General features: G+C 38.6%; 1 protein-coding gene across 2 annotated transcripts in view; it reads left to right on the forward strand.

Moving 5' to 3' along the window:
- Positions 1–19,241, forward strand: part of LOC129777195 (protein rolling stone-like) — a 109,015-nt gene that overhangs the window by 70,354 nt on the left and 19,420 nt on the right. For both annotated transcript variants that reach the window (XM_055783321.1, XM_055783322.1), the window contains exon 4: positions 8,912–9,031. In XM_055783321.1, the coding sequence (XP_055639296.1) occupies positions 8,912–9,031 (120 nt within the window). The remainder of the gene's footprint in view (positions 1–8,911; positions 9,032–19,241) is intronic.

The following is a 19,241-nucleotide window of genomic DNA, read 5'->3' on the forward strand; positions in this document are numbered from 1 at the left end:
TGATTTTCTCATTGAGACAGAGTTTCTCTTATTCTGAAGTCAGTTGTTTGAAGTTACTCCGGAATGTTCAAGCGGAAATGCCAACAAAAGAGCAAGATCAGCTTGCACATTCACAGACATTGCTAAAGATTACATAGGCTTGGACGGCGAGGAAGCATTCTGCAAAATCGATCTGATTAGCGAATGCAAACTTCGTCACCCAAAGCTTGACCCTGCAATTTCATCCGCCATTTCCGATTGCAACACTAGAAATTATCTAGCGATTACGATCTGCTGGAGGAGTTTGATCCGAATTTTGAGACAAACGACACACTTCCTGCGCGAGACGTTCAGACATCGATTGAATATCATCAGGTGGCAACACAATATAAGTAGAAGGATGCCACATCCTTGTAGGCTCGATTGCATCGATATTTCCATCGTAAAATCGAAATAAAATCGATTTCTATGTAATTTAGTTGTTTCGCAAATATTTTTATTTCAATTGTAACTGAATTCACTTTTTTCTCAGTGGAATTGGAATTGTATATTCAATAGGTAAAATGAAAACATCTGTTTAGAAAAGCCTCTTCCTCGACTTACACTGTCGATTCCTTCACACTTCGCAACGATATCCTAATTTGCTGTCACTATTATGAATTTGCAGTACTTATCTTATCTTCCTCAAAGAATTTTACCGTTTCGTCAATTGTCCGAGAACGATGTCGATATTGAATGAACTGGTATATAATAGCGAATTCGTTTTTGTTCAGTTTCAACCCCAGTGCCGCACTAACTGCTGTCAAAACGTTTTTTTATTCACTCAGTTTCGCACTCAGTGTCGCACTAGTTCGCCCCGAAAACTGTTAGTTTCGCACTGAGATGTTTCACGGGTTGGCACTCGGGTTCACCAATACAACTATACTGAACTGTCAAGTTCCGAATATTATTTTGGAAAATCTAAAAATAAAGACTATGAAAATGGAAAACCTGCTGCTTTTGCTTTTGTATTATTGGAAGCGTAATCCAATTCGGATTCTGATTTTGAAGAGTATATTCGAGTAGACGGCATTAAGCTACGTGTGCTTTCATTGGGAGGTGAAAATAATGATGGATATTCAGGTGGAATAAATTTCAAAATCAAAATTATGAATGAAATTTACTTTAACGTATCGAATATTTATTTTATGTGATTAAATAAGAGGATTTTTCCAATATCGCAGAAACATATTGAACGAAAACTGTGTCTAATGATGATTTTATATTATAATAGTAATTATTTGTGGAACAAACAGGAAATGCATCGACAAATGGTTAAGTGAGTGTCAGAACTACATGTGTTAGGTAATCGAACAATATGAAGTACAAATTTTCATTCAAACTTTTATATGTTTACACTGCACTTGGCCCTTCTGATCTGATGGAGAACAATTTACCTCCCAAGCACTAATATCACCACCAGACATCGACACTGTACTTTGCCGTCGTAAATATAAACAAATCAGACTATATAACGTACACCAACAAACCAACGCATTCGTGAAACTGAAAACGTTTTTTTATTACAGAGTCAGTTTGGCACTGACTCAGTTTTAAAAACGAATTCGCTATAAGCACGGCAGTGGAACTTCATACAAATCACTCGTCGAAAAGTGTCTCCTTTTTCACTGCTTGTTTACATCGACGAATATATTTTTTTCCACTATGTTTCGTAGGAGAGTGTATGCATACTGACAGATTTCTAGTACGAGGTGTTTAATGAAGGATGAAAGGTGGGAATGTTTATGTTTATATATGATTTATCGTACGATTTAATTGAATGCATAAAAGTTGTCAACAAAACTGGAGTTAAGCACATTTTTAAATTTGAACAAATATTGATAAGAGATTCCCAGCAATTCTTGATGTTTATTGCGTGATTTGGTAACTGCATAAGTTATTTGAAATGAAGGTTTAGTGTAATTATTTTATTTTGAGGATTATATTCACAAACATACAAGTATTAATATAAATTGCATGTATATGACGCGCCTAGCCAGCTCATACATGCAAACGTGGAGGCGATAAACATACATCCTAGAAAATAATAAATCGTATAATTATCGTTTATATTGCATCATATACTCAATATACATGTATATGGCCTCCAATTTCATATGCATATGCCAGTTATACACATCATACAAGTAACGTGTCTTAGATGTATGTATATCGCCTCCAATTTTAAATGTTTGACGTAGAACTACGTAGGACTGCCAAATCAGAAAACAGGTCACTTTTTTATGAAATAAAGATTTTTTTTTGATATGCTATACATTACAATCCCATAGTCTGTATATGGTTGAAATTGATGAAAAATGGAAGCATTCCCATTTTTCCATACATTTGTTCTGTCCATTTGTGTGCTTTCCCGAACAGAGCTGTCAATAACGGGTAACTTATGCAGCCGCTAGAACAGAAACAACGAAGGGGGATAGCGAAAAGAAAAAAAATTGCGAAGTAAACTCCACCCTTGCATAGCGTGTAAGCTGTCGCTAGCGTATAAGTATTGCATCTCCTCTGAGGAAAATTCTCAGAATATTTCTGTGCCCGAAACAACAAAGGTCGCTTATTCTGCTCGTTTTGTGTTTAATGTATCCCTTCGAGCTGTGAACGCTAGTGAATATTTCACTTGAAGTGCATCTGGCATTGTAATTAACACAACCATCCGAGGCATGGCAAAGCAGGCGAAAAAAGAGAAGAGTACAAATGATTTTAGGTCGCTTCTAAACATCAGTGTTTGTTTTTTTTTGTGTGTAGCTTGTTTTCATTGCGCAAAACATAGAACTTAGAAACTTTGTTGACGGTATCGACCGAGTGCCGAGAAACGATTTTTCATAAACGGTCATTCTTGCGATGTTTCATTTTTAGCACTGCAACTGTATGCATCTGTTAGACGCGTGTTTGATGCTTGTTGAATGGCGATGCACTTCTTCTTCTTCTTCTTTTAAATCATAGACACTTGAAACTCAGAGAGTTCATTCGTCTTCGATGGCGATGCACGGAAGATGCCACTCGTTAATATTCAGTGCAATGCGTGCATTGATATAAAGAAACGAATTGCGACATATGACCATAGCGTATTGTTCTCGCAAGGGCAAAAAATTATCGTTGCTTCTCGAAATGAGTCTACAAAACAACGCAAGTCATTAAACATTTTCAGGGTCCCCGGAACTTTTTACTAAAGAGTTATTTCGACGTATTCGCAAATATTATCCGAAATGATAAACCATCAAATTTCAAAAGAAAAAAGATTGCGTAGTCCTACGCTCTAATACCAGGGACAGACATACAGCTGTACTTGCGTTGTACGTGTACAGCGTTGTACAGGTACCATCGTACCATGACAGACATACTTTGGTTGTACATTGTACCGTATGTCAAACTGACAATCAGATATTTTTTCCAATTTCCACCACATATTTCAATGAAAAAGGTTTTTATTTAGTGTCTAAACTATCAAACACAACAAAAAAGGTTTCCAATCTGAGTTATTAACTTAAAAGAAAGTCAATGAAAAGAACGTTTATCAAGTGATTTGATTCTGCTTGTTCATGCTACCCACCACTAACCGTCTATGGCGCTGCGCACAGTACAACAGTAGCTATGTACAACGGTAAAACAGGTCGGTACAGGTACAGCGATTGTACCGAGTTGCTTGCATAGTTCTAGCGCTGTACATGGTGACAGACATACAATTTTCGAAGTACAACGCAAGTACAGCTGTATGTCTGTCATAAGTATAAGCGGTCGTGTCTCTACTGTGTACTGTGCTTTGTTTGTAAACAAAACACAATACGCTAGTGCAGAAGCTCGCTCGTGATCAGTCTGTCTCTTTCACGCTTCAAGCAAATAATTCCCCTTCTGCTTTCTTCCGTACTGTTTTCATATACCGCTCCCCTAACCAACTTAGTGACGAAACGGCCTCACCTAGTACCATAGACCCGTCTTGCCCTAAACATAGATCACTGCATAATCTTTGCACGGAGACGTCAGTTTGACAGTTTTGCGTATTCTATTTCAGCTTCTATTTGCTGTAATTTCCACATGTCTCTATTCTAGTGTTAACGGATGGGAGTTGAAACAAACCACGCGAAAACATTTCATCGAAGGTATGGTTAGGCACCGCGCATTGAATTATAGATTTCTTTTATTTTACATTTTTCGTGAGTGTGAAAAAGATAGCAATGAAAATGGTCAAAAGAAACTCTACAGAAATGTCAGAAGAAAAAGAACAGAGGATTGAGGTTGGGTTTGATGCAGTTATCTATAATCAAAAATCGTATCCATCCGTATATAATCTCAATTAATCACATTGTCGAGCAGTTTAGCGACGATTTTCTTATCAGCGATTTTATGGACATGAAGTCCATAAAGCGAAGCGATTTTATGGGCTTGAAGCAATAAATGCGAGATCAAAAATGTATATCAGTAATATTTGAGTGGTTAGAAATTTAAATTTAAAATTTAAATTTAAAAATTTAAAAGAAAATTATGATTAACACATTGTTTATTTCACAATTTTGTAGTATTTTGTATTTTGATCTACATGAAGCTTCGAAGGAAAAACTATTTCTCATGCAAATGGATAAAAAAAATAATTTTAAATAAATTAACGCCGATCTACTTAAAATAAAAGGGTTTTACAGGATCCAGTTTTCTTCCAGTTTTTAAGAGCAATCTTTCAGTTTTTCAAAAATATTATTGGCAACCCTGCACCTCACACAGGTTCAATTTTATTTTGGTCTGATCTAGTACAACGCCAACAATGTGAATTTTGTGCCAAAAAAATAAGCCCACCGCATTCGCCGGAGCTTGTTCTCATGAAAAAATTGGTATATCATGAAGAAAGCACATCTTAAGCATCCCGAAATTGTTAGAAACAAGTTGGAGTTAAGGGAAGTTTAGATAAATATTAAATTTGAATTGTCCTCAAAGAGAAATTATGATCATGATTTGTCCACCTCTGATCATGGTTTGTCCAAAAAATGATCATATCCGGTTTTAGAAATCACCATTTTTGAATGAAAAAAATCGAATTCTCAAGTAGATGTTGCATTTTTCATTGCATGAGTTTACTGTCATCATATTGATTCATTCATAATTTGGGCTTTTTTCAGAATATTGCCTTTTCTTGGGCATTTTAAAAGTGTTCACCTCAACAAAATCAACACAGAAAAACTTTATTTCTGCTATGGGCGAAGGACACAATAAACAAACTACAGCGCGCCAAGCGGTTGCCATAGAAATCATGTGGACAAAACAACATTAGTGAATCGGATAACTCATGATCAGAATTGAGGTCATCGAAATGCGTTTATTACATGGTTTAGCTATGTAAATTTGATACAAATGGTGTGCAAGCATGATGTTTACAATATTTATAAGTGTTATAATCCAGAAAAGGTCTGAATACGTGCCAAATAATCATCTGGTAATTGATTAAAAGTTAGCTCAAATGAGGGGTGCATTGACACCAATAGAAGGTGGATTTTATAAACCTTCAAAACATGTGAATCCGTAAAAATATACTTTATAACTACTGTAAATAGTGCTCCCGTGGCCGAGTGGTTAGCGTCATAACTAACATGCCGGGTGTTCGGGTTCGATTCCCGTTCTGGTCGGGGGAATTTTTCGTCAAAGAAATTTCCTCCGACTTGCACTGTGATCACGCGTATTCTAGAGCTTGCCACTCAGAATGCATTCAAGGCGTGTTATTTGGCATAGAAATCTCAACTAAGTACTAATAAAAATGACGCAAGTAATACTACGTTGAGACGGCGAAGTTCCTCTAGGAACGTTAGTGCCATTGAAGAAGAAGAAGAAGAAGAACTACTGTAAATCATGAAAAAGACAATTTTATTTAAATGTTTTAAAACATTCGAATACCTGATTTGACACAGTTGCGCTGAATTACAGCATTCAAGAAAGTGGACAAACCATGATCATATTTTCGACCGGACAAACCAAAATCATTTACCTTACTGTTTACCAAAATTCGCAGAACAGATTTCTCGATATTTTTCCATGCCTTCGAGATCGCTATTTTGGGCTCATGCACAGTAGCATATTGCTGTTCCTCGGCGTAAATCCCACGAACTACGACTCACAAACATTTTACCGAAATTAACTTCAGGGAACGAGCAGACCAATCCAGCAAATCTGTTTTCTGGTTCATCTGTTTTCATGGTTCATTATTTGGATTCCTTGCATGTATGAACAGTCTGCTTAAGCGTAAAATATTTTAGACACATTTGGGCACAAAATATGGAAAAGACCCCGGATGCTTTTTAGTTTTAAAAGATGTGAAAGCTATCTTTACGGTTGCACAAACTCTTTCTCATGCCATGTATAAATCGCCACCCAAAATCCCCGTGGAGAGATATTGTTCCTCCTTATGTAAAATCTCGTCAGTTTTCGTCGAATCCATCAAGACTGTCAAGATTATTTCCGGCTTATCTCGATTGAAGTGCATCGATTTACATAAAGTCTTTATAGCTTTAACGTATCCTTCGAGATTTGTCTAGTTATTGCGTACTACTTGATGGAATCGACTGGTTCGACAAGAAATTTCTCTCATTCCAAATTTTTACACGCATGCAATACATTCGTTGGCTTGATGATGTGATTTTGCTGTATGCCAATGCTTGAGCACATGTTGTGGAAGTAGTGAAGATATACTAGGAAACGTTGGAATGAAAACTCGTCGTGTTCCCCACACGTTGTTCAATTTAACTATTACAATGTTCAAAATAGGGGAAGCAACCACTAACGAAAATGTGTAATATTAGTCATAATAGTATTTTGACTATTATGATCGATTAAGGTATAAATGAAATCCTAGCTCACCTAGCTAAGCATGATAGATCCAGCTAAAGGGATAGCTGGATCTATCATGCTTAGCTAATCAACGGCTACTTTACAGCGGGCTTACAGTGATTTTTTTACGACTGGAATTCTCTTTCTTTTATGGCTAAGTCAAGATTTAGACATAAAGCGATGTTCACAAACAAACGATATTCGTCTCCAAATCGTGTATATGAATCTGCTACTGTGACATGCTTTTATTGTAACAATTAACGATTTACTTAGAATAATAAACATGATACATGACATAAGACATTTATCTTCCAAAATATTACTAACGAGAATGAATTCAATACATTCTAACGAAAAATATATCCACCACAATAGATCAAATAACTGGTGAACATATATTTAGTACACTTACTTAGGTGGAGAAACTGTTTTGCACCAACTAATATTCAACGGGCGACGATGCCATCCTCATCAATATCAAAATCAACGGCATTTAATACTTTTTTGATGCACTTGTCGAACCACCTAATCATTGTACTTCGAAATAGTATAGTGTGTTATAACGATCGCAGTTTTTGGTTTTTCGCTACATGGCTGGAAACGCTGCCCATACATGTTAGGATACCAAACTATAAAATATTCAGTTTAAATGCCATGTGCTAAAACCAAAATGGCTGATGATTGTGAATGATGAATAACCGAAATTGTGGTCGGATCGTGGCATGATTGACCGGTGGTTCATGTTCGCTCAAAATGAACTAATACAACTAATATCAAAGTCTTTCGATCGAGGATCGAATAGAAAATTCTTGATTCAATTATCAATGAAATGAAAATCTGCACATGGAAACAAACAACCGAAACACGCTTCTGTATTTCTTCGTCGAAGGAATCAATTTCATTTGATGAACCGGTAAGCTGTATTTACAGATTGTGCATTAATTTAAAACCTGCTCTGTTTACCTTAACAAAAACGTCTATGAATGTTCTTGCACGATCGTCCACGGTTGGATGGTTCGATTGTATGACACGGAAATGTTTCCACTTCCGCTCTTAATAGGTTGCTGTCGGAAGTTGTTGGTCTTTCTTCCGCGCCTAAACCTTATGAAACCTACTACGGTATTCACTACCGTTAAATGCACATGGATGGATAAACAACGCAAATGGGTTTGGTAGAATTAACTACGTTACTTTTTCTGTGGAAATCTAAAATCATACAATGTAGGGTTTATATCTACATTTGATAAGATTAGAATTTCATTGTTCTCCTAAAACTATAAATAGAACAATTGAAATTTAATTATGATTTTCTTTGTCTTGAATTGATTTGTCAAGATTGAACCTGATTACACAATGAGCTGATAAATGTTAATAGAATAAAGACGGACGCAACACCATTGTAAGATTGGGATATGTGATGTGTATATCGATGCATTTGACAAATCAACATAAATCGAAATAAGAGCGGAGATTTCGACAAAGACTCCATGGTGAAATGACAACTACAGTCGCCACAACGTTGGGACGACAACTTGACCCAAAGTACGATGAGCATCGGACTCGCCTTGAAGCTGATTGATTATCTAAGAGCTTGCTCAAGTTCACCATGTTTACTTAGCACTCAAACCGTGTAGCAATTTATCACCGGGGTCGCCAATCAGCGAAACAAAGCACTGTGAGAATAACTCGGATCGAACAGCGACCCCCCAAGTTCAGATGCAAATGAATGGCTCTCTTCGGTGATTTCATGATACCAACAGACTCGTAAAAACGATACGTAAAACACAAAACAAGCATTATTTGAATCGCCATCCGTTTGCTCTCGGAATTATCTCCAGATGTCCTGATTCCGTAACAAGATGAGCTCATTTCATTTAAATTCTCCGGCTTGGGAAAATTGAACATCTTTCGTTCTGTACATGTGAAAGTTTGAACGTGAACAGACGACGAACCGGTTTCTAGTATATTTATTTACATAATGTCTATGCGATAGACGATTAAATTAGCTTTACCGCTTTACCACCACGTTGTTCTACTGAAATGCAACAATGAGTAATTGAAATCTATTTTCCAGACAAAATTTGTGACTGCGAGGAAATGCCGGCTACCTTCAAAATCTACTGGATGATGCACAATATCACCCTGATCGTATCGATTTGCATCACGATCATCTACTGGAGTATATTGCACAATGGTAAGTTATTCGTTTAAAGTATTAAGTATACGCTTCAATCCATTGTTATTTATTGTGAATAGTATATTGTTTATTTGCTCATAACATTATTATTTTAGCAACACAAGCCAAATTTCCGGTTGGCATCTATATCATACTCACTTCCATGGTACGCAAATTTGTCTGAATTGACCGCAAATCCCCCACAGCCGTGGTCAAAATTTGTCAATGACCTTTCAATAGCACAGGAATTTGACATTTGAGCCTAGCGGCCAACCCAGCCTAGTGCTATGAACTACGAACGGAATGTATTTATAGTATTACTGTATCCGTGAATTTTTCGAAGTAACTAAAACTGCAGCATTGTGATACATATTAAAAAAGTAAAATATAGAATTTATATTATCCAAGGCAACATGCCGATTGGAAGACATGCAGTTGATATGTATGAGCTCAACTTTTCTTAAGGGGATAAAGGGTGTGTCACATCAAATTGCATCACGGAAAAAACGCTGTAGAAATTCGCCCAGTAGAACGATCCTTTTGAAAATTTTAGACAGTAAAATAAAAACTATTAAACAACTTTTGGTATTTTCTTTTTATTCATACTTCGAGCCCAAGCTCGTATGCTCGCACCTTCCTCTTTACCCCGTCCATAAGGTTCTGTACAACGTCAGGTTGTAGGTTTTTTTTGAACAGAAATCCATTTTCCCTTGAAGTCCACCTCCGATTTGACAACTTTTGGGTTCTTCCGGAGGGCCTGCTTCATAATCGCCCAATATTTCTCTATTGGGCGAAGCTCCGGCGCGTTGGGCGGGTTCATTTCCTTTCGCACGAAGGTGACCCCATTGGCTTCGTACCACTCCAACACGTCCTTCGAATTTGTCCTCTGCGTTGCATCACGGAAAAAACGCTGTAGAAATTTAATTTTTAGAAATTATATCTTCAGCTTTCGCTTATAATCAGATAAGAGTGTATAGATCACGTTGGCCATGCTTCACTGTCAATTTTTCGTAAATTTGGAAAAATGTCGTCGAACGAAAAAGAGCGTCGTGAATTAATCCTGCGCACTCATTTCGAGAATCCGGAATTGTCACATCGGGACATCGGGTCAGCAGAGTACTAAAACGATACTTCGAGAACCTAACCATCGACCGGAAGGTAAAGAACGGCAAAAATGGATGCTCCGTCAGTGAAAAAGATCACAAGCGCGTAGTTAAGCAGTTTAGACGTGATCCGAGAAGTTCGGTTCGGGATGTCGCCAATAAGCTGAATTTGTCAAGTTCATTCGTCCAGCGGACCAAGCAGCGGGAGGGCCTGCGTACATACAAGGTTCAGAAGGCTCCTAACCGCGACGAAAGGCAAAACATAGTGGGGAAGACGCGAGCCCGGAAGCTGTACACCGAAATGCTGACGAAGCCGCATTGCCTGGTAATGGACGACGAAACCTACGTCAAAGTGGACTTTCGTCAGCTGCCGGGCCTGTTGTTCTTCTCCGCAGAGGACAAATTCAGCGTTCCGGAGGAGATTCGCAAGCAGAAACTATCCAAGTTTGCCAAAAAGTACATGATGTGGCAAGCAATCTGCTCTTGCGGAAAGCGGAGCGCCCCCTTCGTAATGACCGGCACGGTAAACGGGCAGGTTTACCTTAAGGAGTGCCTACAGAAGCGCTTACTACCACTATTGAAGCAGCACGAGGGTCCGACCATCTTCTGGCCGGATCTCGCTTCGTGCCACTATTCAAAGGACGTGTTGGAGTGGTACGAAGCCAACGGGGTCACCTTCGTGCCAAAGGAAATGAAAACGCCCAACGCGCCGGAGCTTCGCCCAATAGAGAAATATTGGGCGATTATGAAGCAGGCCCTCCGGAAGAACCCAAAAGTTGTCAAATAGGAGGCGGACTTCAAGAAATGGATTTCTGTTAAAAAAAAACTACAACCTGACGTTGTACAGAACCTTATGGACGGGGTAAAGAGGAAGGTGCGAGCATACGGGCTTGGGCTCGAAGTATGAATAAAAAGAAAATGCCAAAAGTTGTTTAATAGTTTTTATTTTACTGTCTAAAATTTTCAAAAGGATCGGTCTACTGGGCGAATTTCTACAGCGTTTTTTCCGTGATGCAATTTGATGTGACACAACCTTTAGAATAGAGGAAAAAAATAGAAATCACAGGGCGCAAAGTCGGGAGAATTCGGAGCAGCAGTTAAAGATTTTAATTCACGTTGTTCAATTCAGGTTGACATAACATCAGAAAACGAATTCATACTTCCACTACTCAAAACAAACTGAATGAAAGCAACGCCTTCAAAACACGCAGGCGTGTGGACGAGATATACTGTCTCCACATGTCACCAAGCGTGCATCTCGATTTTTTTCGTCTACAAATATGTGTACATTACTTATCAGCCTACTCTCTTAACTTTCTACGACATCCCACTGTAAAGGCAGCTGCTGAGTCGCGCCACAACTTCAAAGATCTTTCGCGTGTTCGAATGAATGCCAAAATTATCTGCCGGAGACAATTCACGCCTAACTTTTCAATAGAACCTATCTGTTTTGATCGATTCTCTCCGTTGACTTTCTTTTTCGATATCCACGGCCTTGCAAACAGATTTTGCGCAAGTTTTTCCATATAGTTTCATAGACGAGGTTTCGAGGTTGCAGAATATAAATCTCATTGCTATAAGGCATTCGCTAACAAGGTATACACGTGTGCTGTTATACTTTTTGACGTAGGACTACGTCTTTCATTTCTATACCGGGGTGTAAAATCAAAGTTTCGAAAACGAAAGCGTTACGCCGGAGACCGAGATTTTGAGCGTTAATAGCTCTTAAACAACTGAACGAAATGGTATGATGAACACTTCATTCGAAAGATAAAATGTCTACGCGTCATATACTTGTTACTTTTTCATCCAAAAACTTGTTTCAATAGCCTTAAAATTGCTTTCAAAATAGGCTATTGAAATCACCAATCGGTATATAAGCGAGCGCCGCTCGTAAACCCACTCAGTTATAATTGAACAGCGACTGGAGCATGTTGTCGCTGTTGTGATGAAGGTCACTTCGTTTATCATGAAAGCGCTGATGAACGGTGTTACCAAGAGCCTGTTTGTACACCTTAGGCCAGAAGGGAATCCATCAGGAGGAGAGTGATGCCACGGTTCCGCTTGAAACATCGGAGCAGCCGACACACACACATACACGCGCGGAATCCTCGTTGCTGAAAAATAATCTACCAGTTCCCCTGGGAATTGAAAAATACATTCATGCGAAAGAGTTTATTTTAATGTTTTCTATCCATACAACACTGCAACCAAATACATTTGGTTTTGTGATTTTTCAATCAATCGCAATTGACAGGAAAGCTTCTATTATTTTCCCCCATCAGTAGATAATTTTCGTATCCAATGTTGGATGCATAACATGAAAAACGGAAAAATTTTCACATCGCCAAAATCATGTAATATTCGAGTAATCATTTGCTTCTTACTCATATAATGCTGCGACCAAATACATTTCGTTTTGGATTTTTCAATCAAGTGTGATCAATGTAAGACCACGTCTTTCGGCAATTTATTAGAGGTGCAATGAATCTTGAGGAATTCCCGCTCTACGCGCACTAGCAAACAATGTTTACTCAACAATTTCTCAAGTGAGAAATGTGTGTTGTGAGAAAGGATTAGCGAACGCAAAAACGACAAACGGGAGAAAGAGATGTTTGGAGGTTGAAGAAAATTGGCAGAAAACATCTTCATTTTATCTTTCGAATAATGTGATTCATACCACTTCGTTTTGCCAGAAAGAGATTATTATTGCTCAAAGGAGGAATCGAGTCCTCCGAGGAAATAACCCAGCGCAAATTAGAGTCGCCTATCGATTGCGGCATTCGTACACAAATAATTTTATAACGCAGTTTCATCAAAGTGATTTCTTCGATATGGGGAAATATTCACTACATAATGTCATGTGTTTCATATTCTTCATTATCAAATCCAATATCCATGGCCCCTATCGGTATCGAATTATCATTGACACCACGATTTTCGCTAAATGCTCATTTCAGTTCGGCTTGCAAAAAACTTTTTTTTTTTTTTTTTTTGGAGCCCTGAAAAGGGCCGTTGATTATATGCTAAGCTAATATAGCACGCTCTCCACGGATACGATGGGCCAGCTGGATGTCCTTGGGCATGATGTGACGCGTTTTGCATGGATAGCACACAGATTGGTATCTTCGAATAGGCCTCCTGCAGCGTCATAACCGCGGAACTTTGAAAGCGCAAATCGGTTTTGAAGTCCTGAGCAATTCCACGAATCAAATGCTGCAAAGGTAGATGGCGGATCAGCAATTCGGTCGACTTCTGATAGCGACGAATTTCACGCAAAGTTCCCGGTCGATAGCGATGTGGTCACACTCCTCGCGGCTGGTGCACTTATCCGAGCTGCTTTCGTGGTGCCTTACCACCGAAAGACTAACGAGCTGTGTGCTTGGTCCCACACAAACGAGTCCTCACGGTGCGAGAGTAGAGTAAGAAATGAACGAAAGCAAAGGAAGCATCATATTATAAACCATAAAAGTATAAAATGTAAACCCCACCCTCTTTATTATATTCGTAGCTTAGCCTGAGAGAGAAACGAATAACATCGAAGTAAGTATACAGTAATTTATTTGAATCCGGACACTTTGCGTTACATTTAATATCATACCGCAGCCACAACATTTTATGCATGTTGAATTAATACGATTGATTAGTAACTATCAAGTAACTATCAGTAACTATATTAGTAACTATTAATCGCATAAATTCAACATGAAAAAAATGTTATGGCTGTGATATGATATTGAATGTAATACAAAGTGCCCGGATTAAAAAGCGTCCGGATTCAAAAACATTACTGTAAAAGAGAGTTAACTCGACTGAAAATTTTTCAGTTCGGCCTGCAAAAACGAAATTAATTGGAAGAGTACAGCATAATGCATAAACGTGAGTATGAGCTTCCCCATCTCACATTCCAATAAGATTAATGGGTTTCCAAGAGGGCGCGCTACATACGGATACGAATGATTTCAATAACCTGTTTTCGAAGCTATTATTAAGCTATTGAAACAATTTTTCAAGTCAATAGATAGCAATCATATAACTCTTGGACACTTTATCTTTTGTATGAAATTTGTATGAAATGATCCAAAGCAGAATGAATCACGCTTAAAGAAGGGATGGATTTTTTCTTGGAATTTACTCAGCAAAAATAATCCCCTCGTCCCAACAATAAAAAACAACAAACGGCAAACAGTCTCATCAAAGTGATTTCTTTGATATGGGGATATATTCACTACATCATGTCATATATTTCATATTCTTCATTATCAAATCCATATCCATGGCACTTATCGGTATCGAATTATCATCGACACAACGATTTTCGTTAAATGCTTCTTCGGTTCGGCCTGCAAAAAACTTTTCTGAACTCTTATCCATCAAATTTGGAACCCTGAAAAGGGCCGTTGATTTTATGCTAAGCTAATAGCACGCTCTCCTCGGATACGATGGGCCAGCTGGATGTCCTTGGGCATGATGTGACGTGTTTTGCATGGATAGCACACAGATTGGTATCTTCGAATAGGCCTCCTGCAGCGTCATAACCGCGGAACTTTGAAAGCGCAAATCGGTTTTGAAGTCCTGAGCAATTCCACGAATCAAATGCTGCAAAGGTAGATGGCGGATCAGCAATTCGGTCGACTTCTGATAGCGACGAATTTCACGCAAAGTTCCCGGTCGATAGCGATGTGGTCACACTCCTCGCGGCTGGTGCACTTATCCGAGCTGCTTTCGTGGTGCCTTACCACCGAAGGACTAACGAGCTGTGTGCTTGGTCCCACACAAACGAGTCCTCACGGTGCGAGAGTAGAGTAAGAAATGAACGAAAGCAAAGGAAGCATCTTATTATAAGCCATAAAAGTCCAGAATGTAAACCCCACCCTCTTTATTATATAAGCTTACTGTATACTTACTTCGATGTTATTCGTTTCTCTCTCAGAGTAAGCTACGAATATAATAAGGGTGGGGTTTACATTTTATACTTTTTTGGTTTATAAAATGACGCTTCCTTTGCTTTCGTTCATTTCTTACTCTACTCTCGCACCGTGAGGACTCGTTTGTGTGGACCAAGCACACAGCTCGTTAGTCTTTCGGTGGTAAGGCACCACGAAAGCAGCTCGGATAAGTGCACCAGCCGCGAGGAGTGTGACCACATCGCTATCGACCGGGAACTTTGCGTGAAATTCGTCGCTATCAGAAGTCGACCGAATTGCTGACCCGCCATCTACCTTTGCAGCATTTGATTCGTGGAATTGCTCAGGACTTCAAAACCGATTTGCGCTTCCAAAGTTCCGTGGTTATGATGCTGCAGGAGGCCTATTCGAAAATAACAATTTGTGTGCTGTCCATGCAAAACACGTCACATCATGCCCAAGGACATCCAGCTGGCCCATTGTATCCGAGGAGAGCGTGCTATTAGCTTAGCATAAAATCAACTGCCCTTTTCAGGGCTCCAAATTTGATGGATAAGAGTTCAGAAAAGTTTTTTACAGACCAAACTGAAAGGAATATTTTCGTTTGGATGCCATTCAGCATCGAGAAAATTCCGGAAAGATCTAATCGTTGCTGAAAAATAATCTGCCAGTTCCCTGGGAATTGAAAAATACATTCATGCGAAAGAGTTTATGTTAATGTTTTCCAACCATATAACACAGCGACCAAATATTTTTCAATCAAGTGCTATTAACAGGTGGTTATCGAGTTAGTATTAACCACTGGTGGGCTTCGAGTATCGAGGAAAATCTGAAAAGAATTAATTGTTGCTGAAAAATACTCTGCCAGTTCCCCTGGGAATTGAAAAATACATTGAAGCGAAATAGTTTATTCTAATGTTTTCTATCCATATAACACTGCAATCAAATACATTTGGTTTTTTGATTTTTCAATCAATCGCAATTAACAGGAAAGCTTCTGAAAATTATTCTTCCCCATCAGTAGAAAATTTTCGTATCCAATATTGGATGCATAACATGAAAAACCTTGAGCCTCCAACGTAACGCTCTCGTTTTTGAAGTCACCCAAATATTTATTTATCCATTCATTCAGGATGGATTTAGATTCAACTTCAAACAAATGATCTCTAAATCAACGCTAGTCCTACGTCACCCTTGCGGTTATACCATAGATATAACCCACTTCCTGTTTTTTTTATTTGTTTGAGAATGAGAATTGCTTCGTTCTTCCAAACCAGAAATAAATATATTAGCCCTGCTGAAAGCGTAACATAAAATTATTCTACTTGAACCGATTTATTTGATATGGATCCACAAAAAATACATGGTGGGACAGCAATGCCTAGAAAATCAAAATGGGACAATTGAGCTTGATGTAGTTTTTTTGAAAGCTGGAAGCAAGCTTTAACTTTTTTTTTGTGTTTTCCGGAAGGTTAGGCCTTAAAACATCGTTTTATGAAGAAAAGCGAAAATTGTGAAAAAGTAACATGGGACAACTATGCGTAGGACGGCAGGATAGGACCAAGCGTGAATTCTTCTTGTAAAACTGTCCATTCATAGGTGCTCCAGTGGTGAAAATCTTAGGATGTTTTGACAACTATTTTTTGTATGAACAACAGAAAATAACGGTCATTCGTGAAAAGACCTGAAGACAGCGTGGACGGAAAAGTCTAGAAATAAACCAAACTAAAGAAAATCGGTTTATTCAGTTATTACAGTTCAAATTAAATTAAACATACTGTAATCTTTTTCAATCTAAAAAATTATCAATTGTATTATTTCAAAGTTCCACTTGTGAATACAGAAAAAAGTGGTTACTTAAAGAAAAAAAAATATTTGTATTAAAAACAGTGACAAAAAATTTCCCATTTCGAAAATTGATGTTTCTTTTATAAGTTTCTATCGGAAGACCCCTCGATTATTCATGTTTTGACATTTTGACATTTTTCTTCGGAGCAAGCAACACGACCTGATGAATATGTACACGTGTCCGCATTTGATTGAGTTGAAAAAATGGAGAACGGAATGATTTCGAAAGTAATTCTTATGTGTTTCCGAAAATTGGCCGTTCGTGAATTTCAAAACGGTGAATCGCACCAGGTTGCGCTAGGAAGTACAGTATCAGCATGAAAGTGGTTGGGAAAATTCTTCTCCAACAAAAAACGTTCGAATGGTGGATCGACCTGGCAGAGGCGGGAAACGCAAAACGGATACGTGAACGAACACCAAGATCATGCGCGAAGTCAGGAAGAACCGCGAGATCCAGGAAATCCTTCAGTTATCAGTTTCCGGTCGAACTGTTCGTCGCCGTCTTGTAGCACAGGGGTTAAATAGGAAAGTTGCCCGAAGCGCCCATTTATCAGGAAGGCAAATGAAGCCAAACAGCTTGAGTTTTCCGAGCAGTATGCTAGAGAAAACGGTTCTCTGAACAGACGAATCAAAATTCGAGCTTTTTAACCGAAACCGCCGCGACGCATATGGCACAGATCGGGTGGAGAACTTCAGGAGCGTCACATTCAAGGCACGGTGAAGCATAGAGAAGGAAATGTGATGGTCTGGGGTTGTTTTTCGTGGGATGGGGTAGGAAATCTTGTGAAAATCGATGGAATAATGACGGCAGATTCCTTCATCAACATTTTGTGGGAGAATCTTGGAGTGAGCCTTGAAGAGAAATTCATACTTCAGCAGGACCTTTTACGTATCAAATCGCTGGAATGGCCTCCACAAAGCACGGATCACAACCCCAGCGAAATTTTGTTGACGATTCTGGGTGCCAAGATTGACAAAACTAGTGTTACCATTAAAAATAACTAGTATTTTAAAGCCCCGGGGCGCGAAGCTCGCCTGGAAAGAGCTGAATCCACATCACCTAAAGAACCTGGTGGGAAGCATGCCAAAGCGTCTGCATCAAGTTCTGAAGACCAAAGGAGGAAACATAATTGATTAAAAAATTTTTCTTTCACTTTAATTCATCTTTTCTGCAACCAGAACTCTTTTGTGTCACTGTTTTTTTTCTTTTGGTAAATCTCTTTTTTCCGTATTCCATAAGTGAAACTTGAAAGAATTCCAAAAATAAGAAATCAAAAAGACTACAGTATTTTTTTATCCCTTTTTTTATTTTAGGCTGTGTTCAAGACACGACCGCATTGTTGACGTAGAACTTCGCTGTAGGTGAATTCAAGTCGCTTGTGTATAACTGCGGATATTATTTTATAATACTACGAAAATTTTGAAATAACCATTCTACCAGTTTGGTCGCCCTGAAATGTTTTTTTTATTGTAGAATTATTTGACGATAATTGATTATTTGATAATAATTGTTGGCGATTATCTGTTATCCTTAGTGAAGAAAGTTTTGCAAAATGTCAGAACGACATTTACTTTCTCGGTGACTAAATAAACCAAATAAACTCTATCTGTTAATCTCAACAACTTCGAAAAGAGTAGCACTGCTTCATTATGATCAAGTTTAGCGCAAATGCAATTCTAGTTGAAAGCGGTTTTGCGACTGGCACGCGAGCCCAAATAAATTAATAACTTAACATAACTTTTTGAATAACTTGGTATTTCCCAAATAATTTTTTGGTGCACAACCTTGACACCTGCTTCAACATAGCGCCAGTTCAATGCATTGATGACAGAAAACAAACAATGTTAACTGCTTGGAAAAAGGCGGAATATTTGCCTCATGTCATGTCAAAAAAGTCCTGCGGTATTTTTTTTTTTAATTTTCATTTGTTCATAAAATTAGTTACAATCATCTGTTTTAAGTCAAATATGCGCCGTTTTGTTCGATGACTTATTCCCAACTAGATGCCAACTTCATAATACCCCTGTTATACAAGCTCGCTTCCTTATTGGCAAAAAACTCGGATAGCCATTTTTCACAGGCCTCTTTTGTGGCTAACTTCTGACTACCTAGCTCGTTCGCCATGGACAAAAACAGGTGGTAGTCACTTGGTGCAAGGTCCGGACTATACGGCGGACGCAAAAGAACCCCCATCCGAGCTCCCGGAGCTTCTGGCGCGTCACCAAAGAAGTGTGTGGCCTGGCGTTGTCCTGATGGAAGACAATGCGGCCTCTGTTTATCAAAGATGGCCTCTTCTTCATGAGTGCTACCTTCAAGCGGTCCAGTTGTTGGCAGTACAGGTCCGAATTGAGCGTTTGGCCGTTAATCCT

Source organism: Toxorhynchites rutilus, chromosome 3 (genome assembly GCF_029784135.1).
Source record: "Toxorhynchites rutilus septentrionalis strain SRP chromosome 3, ASM2978413v1, whole genome shotgun sequence".
NCBI lineage: Eukaryota > Metazoa > Arthropoda > Insecta > Diptera > Culicidae > Toxorhynchites > Toxorhynchites rutilus.